The following is a 10311-nucleotide window of genomic DNA, read 5'->3' on the forward strand; positions in this document are numbered from 1 at the left end:
GATAAACAAATCTATTGCTGCACATTATTTTCAACGAGGACAAGTCGTTGCAAATAATGGTGTTTTGCCGCAATTGACTTATTCCTCAAGAAACAAAGAATTGTCAAGCACCACCCTAGGAATATGGTCTTGTAGTGGCTCCACTAGTACACAAATTCTTTTGTGATTGGTATGGTCTTAACTTCTATAACTTTCTACAGACAAACTGTCTGAGAGACCACACTCTGCCTAAAACAAAGATTTCAAACCCCACCCTCTAGAGGAGGAGAGGACCTTCACTCTATAAACAAAGTGTCCAACAGATTAAAACAAAGGAAATAGCAGAAAACATAAATGATACATGAGAAAATAGCGAAATATAGCTTGAAAAGTTGTATATTCGCATTTTTAACCTTCGAGAAAATAAAAAAAAAAACAAACATAGAGACTGTGATAATGCGTGAGGGACACGTGCCCCCCTGGGAGTACGGCGAACAATCGAGTCTAAAGAAACCAGTGGCCCTAGTCCCATAAATGCCCTGGGTGGCAGCGATAGAACTCTTCTTACGGTGGCGCGTGGCTGTCACGCGCGCACATTGGTCCGCGCGTGTCTCATGCGCCGCTCCATTCGATGAGATTCTTCTCCCGTTTGAAGGATCGGCTAGAGAAAAGGTAGAGGGTGAGAGAGGCTAGGGTTTTATCTTTTCCCGCAATCTAATGATCTTTTGAATATCTTTCGATAAATAAGAAAAATTCATTTTTACATATGTACAATTCTCAATGATGATTAAGGTGTCGTTTGAATGTTGAGATAGTCTCAACCTATCTCATCTTATATCATCTTAACATCCAAATACCACTTAAATACAAAATACTTTTCAATTTTAAATTTTTAAGTTATCAACTTTTTCATCTCATCATTACAACTTTCTCAAACTTAAAAAAAAAAAAAATCAAATTTTTTCAAATCTCAAAACAAAAATTATATTGAAAAATTATATTCTAATAATATTTTAACTTTATAATTTTTCTATTCAATTTTTTCTCTCTCATTTTTCAAAACCAATAAAATATTAACTCAAACCATTTTACTACTATTCACATACTATTTGATCACTACTATTCATATGATATTTCATTATTATTCACAAATTTCTCATTTGATCATTTCATTTCATTTCATCCATCTTGTAACGCCTCAATGAAAGGTCCAAACCACAAAACCTATAGCCCAAAATGACTAGTCAATGATACAATTAGAGCCTCATTAGAATCTTATAAAGAGCAAAGAGCTAGAACTTTTCCGTATTAAGCAATGTGGGATCTCATACATTACCTACCATTATCCTTATCATATGGGGTATCACAATCAAACTATATGGCCTATACTCCAAAATGACTAGTCAATAATACAATTGGAGCTCCATTAGAATCTTATAAAGAGCAAGAGCTTCTCCGACCCAAATAATATGAGATCTCATAGACCAGCTACCTTTATCGACCTTATCATATGGAGTATCAAACATTTTATTTCAACATCCAAACGAGGTTTAAACGAACTTTCCTATTGCACAAAATAATAACTATTTGTACCTTTTCTTTTGAGCAAAAATTGAAAGCTAATAAAATATATAAATAATATCAGTGGCACAAATCATATTGGCGATCAAGACTATTATAAATTATATGTATATAGCTATGTTATTTTCGACTATAACCCGCGTGAGGGATACCTTGACAATAGAAAAGAAAACTATAGCTAGGAAAATAAAGTGATAAAGTCGAAAATAATGGAGCGGTCATGTAATAGTACAACAGAAAAACAATTAACCAACATGAGGGACACGGCCCTCGTGATGATCACATTGTTAAAACATGATCTTCAACCATGTTCCCCAACCAATGTTGAAGAACTCGATCCTGAAAATTAATATTAATAATGCTTAATCTCCACACTTTCTAACCCTTGGTAATGAAGTGCTTGTTGTTCTCAAGCAATTCAACAAACTTGTCGACGTATCGTTGCTGGAGTTCCTTATTCCCAAAGATGGTGGTCATTTCCGTGGCTTTGTCCCTGTATATCTGACCCTTTGCATCCTTCATTGCCAACCTCAAAGTTTGTGTCACTGAGTCCCTCGTAAATGACCCATCTTCCTCCTTCTTGGGAATCTCAACTCCTGCCTGCTTCTCTTCCAAGAACCTAGCAACTAATCCTTGATCCCCATTCAAAGGCAGCATGATAAGTGCTACATGTCCATACTGAAATGCTTCTGTTACTGAACTCCAACCACAGTGAGTCACGAAACCCCCAACTGACTCGTGGCCTAAAATCTTGAACTGAGGTGCCCAACCCATCCAAACAATCCCACGACCTTTGGTTCGCTCCTCGAACCCTTCCGGTAGCTCAATCGATTCCCCACCCGCTGACTTTCTTAAAACCCAAAAGAATGGCAGCCTCGATTGCTCTAGCCCCAGAGCCAACTCATTGAAGTCTTCTTGACTCGGTCGGACTTCACTTCCGAGTGCTACATAAACCACTAACCCTTTCTCTTGCTTGTCTAGCCACTCAGCAATTGCATCCCAAGTGCTATCTTTATTGTCGTTGCCTTCTTGTGGCGACGGTGGCAATAAGCCGACGGGAACTACGGGTATATGGAGGAGCTCTCCGAAGAGATTCAACCACTTGGCTTCGACTTCGATGCATGTTTTAATAGCCACGACTTCGGTGCCTAAGTATACCGTCATGGCACAAAACAAGTCCGGAACACCGGACGTATTAGCTTCAGTGATTTCGAAGAGCTTTTTCGCCTCATAAGGCCAATACACTATTCCGGAAGGAAAAGGGATCCATTTGGGAGGGACAATGAAATGCTCGAGTTCTGTTCGTGTGCTGGGGTCGGGCTCGTCTGTTGTTTCCGACGACGCCGACAACGGCAACTTTGGTGGGCCAAAGAAACATAAGGTTGATGCGTTGAAAACACTGAAGAAAGCCCGCGAGATGCCAAGTCTTGCTGCAATTGGTGGTAATCAGTAAGGGGCAAAGTCATGAATGATCCAATCAGGGTTCGAAGTTTCTAAAAACTTAGACAAAGGTTCTTGAAGACGATCATGAGCTATCTTAAGGTATGGAACTATGTGGTGGGGTACATCCATGGTGGCCTCTGCGTTCTCCGGCAGGTTGTCAACATGGGGTAATGGAAGCTTCACCAAAGTTATCAAAGGCGCAACATCTGAAGGGATCTTGGGGAGGCGATCAATGTTTCTAGGCGTGGATATGAAGGAAATACGATGACCCTTTCGTCAGGCTATGAGCTTGCCGAGCTCTAAAGATGGGATTATGTGACCAAAGGCTAACCATGGGAGCATGGCTATGTGAAGCTGCTTCTTAGGTTCAGCCATGGCGGCTACTTTCAGAGGTGATGGTGTTCCGAGATTACTTTTATCTTCGCCTACACTTTCGTCTCTTGGATATTTATATGATTTCCAAGTCAATTGTGTTGTTGAAATCATAGTAATTTTCCTTGCTTGTAAAAGAGCATGTACGATTTGAGCTTTTGGATTAGATTTGGAGAAATGTCAAGTTATAAATTTATAAATTTATTTTAATAAAATTATTTTATCACTATATCACTTTTCGAATAATGTCAATAGTTTAGAATGCGTGCAGCTCACGTGCATGGTTAAAAACCAAAATATAAAAAAATTGATTTATAGTGAACAATTTGATTTTTTTTACATAAATCTTAGATTTTCGAAACTTTTTTAAAAAGAAATACAACTTAATTTGCTCATTTGGTGTACTCCTAGTATAAATTGTATTTTTTATTTTATTTTTTTTCAAATATTTTTTAAATATGTTTAAATATTTTAAAATATATATATCAATATACTAATAGTTATTATTTTAATCATAAAAAAATATTTAAAAAAAATTAAATACATAAGCAATTAAAATAAAAAAATAAATTAAAAAACCAAAATAACATTATTTTTTGAGTGTGTTCACTTTAATTGCTAGTTGTTTTTGTAATTTTTTTTATTTTTTATTTTTTATTTATAATTTATAATTATATTTAAATATTTTAAAAATAAAAAATATATATCAATATATTTAAAATTATTTTTTCAATCATTAAATAAAAATAAAAAATAAAATCTAAACGGTATAGAGCGGTGAGAATTGTTGTTCAAATTTTCCTTACTCTTTACATATCGACCCATGTAACGTACACCACCAGTCTATTTTTAAAGGGTCAAAAACACACACTGAACGTACCATCAATTTCTGACAATAAAAAGAAAAGTAATAAAAGACACTGGTCCTGCAATAAATGCAGTTGGATGAAATCGTGCCATGCCACCCATGTATGTGTCGAAACACGTGGTGTTAGACCCACGCCCGTACGTCACAGGCTGTATCTAGATTCTAGCTAGCAGAGCTGATATTCTATATGTTTGTCCAAACAATGGAATAATTGAATGCCAAAAATTTAATTGAATTCTGTGTAAACAAGTTCTAAGGGCTTGTTTGAATATATAAAATTATCAAAATTATCAAATCGTTTCATAATTTTATTTTTAAATTTTACTTACATATAAAATAATTTTTAATTTTTAATTTTTAATTTTTTTATTTAATTAGTATCTAATCATTATTCAACACAAAGAATTAATATAACTTTTACAAATTTAAAAACAAGATTTATATTAAAAAATTATATTCAATTTATTTTTTAACTTTATAATATTTTTATTCAATTTTTTTCTTCTCATTTTCCAAAACTTAATAAAATATGTTCACTCAAACTATTTCTACTCACAAAATTATGAGACACTCTAAGGTTCAGTTTGGTTTCACAGACAGTCACAACTCATTTCATCCCATCTCAATATCCAAACATAATTTAAACACAAATGCTTTTTATTTTAAATTTTTAGCTTTTCAATTAGTTATTACCTAATCATTATAAATTTTTCAAACGGAACATAAAAAACAATCCAATCTTTTCAAATCCTAAAAGAAAATTAATATTAAATAGTCTAATTTTATAATATTTCTACTTAATTTTTTCTCTCTCATTTTCTAAAATCTCGTAAAACATCTTGATTCAAATCATTTCATTATTATTTATAAAATATCTTATTACTATTTATAGATTACTCATCTCTTCCAATCTCATCTCTATAACCAAACAAAACCTAAGTGTCCAAGCATTATAACTTGTTGTATGTTTCTTAGATTTAAGCACGTTTTAGTTGAAGGCAATTACTAGTATTCAAGGACTTGGTACTTTCTACTCGAATGTAGTTGTTAATACTCAAGCAATTATAATATATATATATAAGATCATAAGTGTTTGGTCTACATAAAAATTTTATAATAGGAAAATTTATACATTGATCAGTTAGTAATTTATATAAATGTATACATTTGAGTACGTACTATTCAAGCACTTGTTTTGATACAGAGATCAAATGCTTGGTCTAGGTAAAAGTATTATGAAAGTAACTCATACGCTGGCGTAGTTTAAAGTGATTTATTAGATTGTCAAAGTTTTCTTTTTTAAATCATATCAGTATGTAGATTTTTCTTCAAAAAATTGAGGGGACCTTGTTCCAAGGTGGACCCAACTCCGTCTTCATACACATGGGGTTCATGAAAACTGTGAAGGAAAGAATGAGATTTGTAATTTTCTGGAATGTTGGAGTAAGGTTTGAATAGATGGAATATACAATTGAATAGTATTATAATTTATAGTAATGCATGCATTCAAATGGGTGGCTCAGGGAAATTAAGGAACAAAGTGTCATGCCCATGCATGCAGGTGGCCATGGCCGTCCAAACATATGAAAGAAAATTAATCCCCGGGCCCTTGTCCTTCCAAAATTGTGTTAAGGTTGGATTTAGGACTCTACAAAGCTGGCTTGACCCTCCCAGTTGTTATTTTCATGATCAGATTCCCTTATAATCTCTGTTTTTTTATATTTCTTGGAATCTGTCATCTTCTTTGCTTTAACTTTTCGTGAATTTATGATTAAGCGTTTTGGACTTTTAGGTTGTGTTAAGTTGCAAGATTCAACTGAACTCAATTAAATTCAGTCTAATTTTAAGATGAGTCTAATATCTAAACACTCAACACTTAAATTATTAAACTCATCTCAACTCAAAACCTCATTACATTTGGGACTCATAATCTTTTTCAACTTAACACATCTTTATACGTGTGATCCACAACTTTTTTCAACTTTTCATAAAATTACTAAACTTATCTTAACATCCAAACACACTTTAAACTTTAGATGGGTCTCACATAATTCTCTCTACTACTTAACTCATTACTATTCATAAAAAACTGAACTCAACTGAGTTCAAGTCAATATCCAAATGCAGCCTTAATATTTTGGACTTCTTTCATTTGTTCACAACTTTATATGATTTTATTTTTTCAAAAGGATTTTAAAAAAGTAATAAACTTATCTATCTTCCTATCAAATGACAAGAATGAATAATCTTGTCCTTTTTATGGATTAATAGTTTATTTTCCATAAGATGATGTGCCGCCATATCTCATTCATACTCTTCAGTTTTTACAAAATGGAAACCTCGAACCAATCTAGAAAAGTGTTTTACGAAACGAAAAAAATGGGGTATAAATATACATGATGGTCGAGTTTGCATTCATGGACACAAATACACGTCAATATCTGTTTTCATCACTATCACGCCCTATCATACAGGACCTCAGAATTGGGAGTGCTGAAGTAGTACATGAAGAACCACATGATTTGGAGAAATATACTTGCAGTCGTGAGTGTGTAAGCGTTTTGAAAAAGGTAAATAAATATGAGATCTACATGAAAAGAAATTAATTTTTTATGAGTGGACTCCACTCTTTTTCAAAACGACTGCATGACATTTACACATTACATGAATGTATGTAGCATTATTCTTATTTCTAATTTATTGACTGATTTAGTAATAACTACGATATAATATTCTAGGCCATTTGATGATCTTTAACATCACAACAATACAAGTAAATGACCAAGCTAGTTTATAGCCAGTAGTTAATTAGAATTAATTTATTTTTACCAAAATGAATTTTTCTATATATTCTAAATTTTTATTATCTCTAAAGTACTGCTTGGTGAGAGTCTATACACCCTTATTATTATTATTATTTTTTTTTTTTAAAGCAAGTCTTCATTAAACGATAAAAGGTGCATACATAATAGTCTTAAGAAACTGGAAATTATAAAATACAAACTATTTAGGAGGATCCTTTCCACTGTGAAATTGTAGCAATGACGGTGGAATTTGGATTAGGGGGATATTTCCAAAGGCTTGCACTTCTGCTGCCCATTGCGCTAGATTATGCGCACATCGATTTTGGGATCGATGAATTTTCCTAGCCTTCCAATCTTTGAATGACTCAAGTTTATGCCTGATGTCGTTGATAAGAGGGCTCATGGTCCAATCTTGTGTTTCTGATGCATTGGAGATTGCTTGAATAGTGACTTTGGAATCACCTTCTAAGATTATTTTTTCTAACTGCAACTTTTCTGCTTCCTTAACAGCCATTAAAGCTGCTGATGCTTCTCCAACATTTGAACTAACCTTGCTTATTAGATCAGTTATTGTAAAGAGCAGCTCACCATTTTCTGCTCAACAGAGTGCAGCAAGAATAGAACCTTCATTTCTTGTGGCGACATCAAAATTGATGAGGTGATAATCTGCTGGTTGTCTTACTTCATTTTCCTCAATCTGATGTTCTCGTTCTGACCATGCTCTTAGATGTTGTTGAGATATTTTAAGAACAATATCCATGTATTCTGATACTGAGGAAGAGACCTTTTCATGTTCTAACTTATTCCTTGTGAACCAAATTTGATCCATTGCTACAGAGGCAAAAATCTGGAATTCATGTTCCTCATCTACAGGAATTTTTAGGCTGGACACTGGATTAATAATTGTACTAATCCAGTTAGAAATTGGATGATTTGCAAACATGGATGAATCAATTGGCCATTTAGAATGTCTCCACATTATTCTAGAGAAAATGCAATTAAGAAACAGATGGGAGATGTTCTCAGGTTCAGTTTTACAGAGAGGGCAACAAATTTGATCTTCATCAAGAGGGATGACATTGTTAATCTTGACTTTTGTGGGGAGGATGTCATGACTGATTTTCCAAAGGAAAAGTTTTAATCGATCTTGAATCTTCATTTTCCAGAGAGATTTCCAATTGATGGGCTGAGAGTTGTTAGAAGGGAGATCAGTCTGATTAACCAAGGCTGCATACGCAGATTTAACTGAAAATTTTCCTGAGGCATGATGGATCCAGATGATCTTGTCAGGGATGTGTTGAAAATTGTGATTAGCTAAGGGAATTTTTTGGATTTCTCTGCTAGTATTTTCAGAGAAGAGAGTGTTTAGGAGAAGGATGTTCCAACGCCTTGGCTCTTCTAAGATGAGTTCCAATACAGTCAGGGAATGATTTTCAAGAGTGTTGTGTGGGTGAATTTGAGGAATCTTGCTTGGAAGGGAGGGGATCCAAGGATCATCCCATACTCTGGTGTTCCATTGTTGATTTGGTAACAAGAGCTAGATTTTAGGAAGTCTCTTTGAAGAAGAAGACTTCGCCAAAATCTTGAGTCTGTTGATTTGGGGGCTACCTCAAAAAAAGAGTATGATCTTAGATATTTCTTAGAAAGAACTTCTTTCCAAAGACTGGTGGTTCCATTTATGAAGGTCCAAGCAAGCTTAGAAATAAGGGCAGAATTGAACATGAAAGATTGTTTTAATCCCAATCCACCCATGGATTTGGGTAGACAAATGGAGTTCCAGGATTTTGTGATGTATTTCTTTTTTTGGTTTTCTTCATAACCCCACCAAAACCTCCTCAGTTGAGAGTCAATTTTACTGGCCATATTTTTAGGTAAGAGACAAGTGGTCATAACATATGAAGGAAGGGAACTTGCCACTGATCTAATGAGAACAGTTTTAGAGGCCTGAGAAAGAGTTTTTGTCTTCCAACCTTGGAGTTTGGTATTGATTTTCTCAATAAGATCATTGAGGAACTTCTTTTTATCAGCACCGTTTACAAGGGGTAATCCCAAGTATTTGGTGTTTGGAGGTGAAATTCTGAAATCAAAGTGGCTTTTAACATCATTGATGAAGTCGGGACCACTATTTGCACTGAAATGAAGAGAGGATTTCCTATGATTGATGTTTTGTCCAAACCAAGAATTATAAGTGGAAATACAATCTGCAAAGGCTTGAACAGTTTGAGAGTTTGATGTTCCAAAGAGGAAAAGATCATCAGCGAAAAGCAGATGGGATATTAAGGGACCCTCTCTAGACATTTTTATGCCTTTAAGGCAGCCACTATTTTCTTTAAGGATAATAAGTCTCGAAAGGACTTCAGTGCCAAGAATGAATAGGAAGGGAGAAAGTGGGTCTCCCTGTCTTAGGCCTCTAGAAGGATGAAAAAAACCTTGTGGAGTTCCATTTATGATGATAGAATAAGAGACAGTAGAGATGCATTCTTTAATCCAATGGATCCACTTTTGATGAAAGCCTGTATGATGAAGAATATCCAAAAGGAATGACCATTCCATTGAGTCAAAAGCTTTTGCCATATCAATTTTGATAGCCACAGAACGAGTTCTGGTTCTCCTTTTTTTCATAAGATGGAAAATTTCTTGAGCCAAAATCGTATTTTCTTGAATGAGTCTATTTGGCAGGAAAGCAGATTGATAAGGAGAGATAATACTAGGCAAAATAGATTTAAACCTATTGGCTAGAATTTTTGCTATAATTTTATAGCAAACATTAGATAAGCTAATAGGTCTAAATTGATTGATATCATTTGGATTTTCCACCTTGGGGATCAAAACTAAATTTGTGTGATTGAGTTCCTTTAAGAGTTTGCCTTGAGTGAAGAAATTTTTAACAATGGCCAGGACATCAGATTTGATAATTTCCCAGAATTTTTTATAGAAGAGTCCTGTAAATCCATCAGGACCTGGGGCTTTTGAGGAGGGAAGAGCTTTTACAACAAGGAAAATTTCTTCATCAGTAGGGATGTGGCAGAGATATTCATTTTCAACATCAGTAATTTTCCTTGGAAAAAGATGATCCATGTTGACCGACGGAGAAGGATTGGAAGTGGTGAAAATTTTTTGGAAATGATCTTGAATGGTTGTTGAGATGATAGACGGGTCAGTGGTCCATTGATTTCTGCCAGTCTTCAAACAGTCAATAGTATTCCTTCTACGTCTAATCACAGTAGATGCATGGAAAAATTTGGTATTTAAATCCGTAGTGGT

General features: G+C 34.4%; 1 protein-coding gene across 1 annotated transcript; it reads right to left on the reverse strand.

Annotated features, from left to right (window-relative positions):
- Window positions 1-1707: 1707 nt before the first annotated feature.
- On the reverse strand, window positions 1708-3405 carry LOC108986812 (putative UDP-rhamnose:rhamnosyltransferase 1). Its single transcript, XM_018959575.2, has one exon. It carries the CDS (start codon window positions 2722-2724, stop codon window positions 1939-1941), a length of 786 nt encoding a protein of 261 aa, XP_018815120.1. The 5' UTR covers window positions 2725-3405; the 3' UTR covers window positions 1708-1938.
- Between the last annotated feature and the right edge of the window lie 6906 nt (window positions 3406-10311).

This window comes from Juglans regia, chromosome 8 (assembly GCF_001411555.2).
Source record: "Juglans regia cultivar Chandler chromosome 8, Walnut 2.0, whole genome shotgun sequence".
NCBI lineage: Eukaryota > Viridiplantae > Streptophyta > Magnoliopsida > Fagales > Juglandaceae > Juglans > Juglans regia.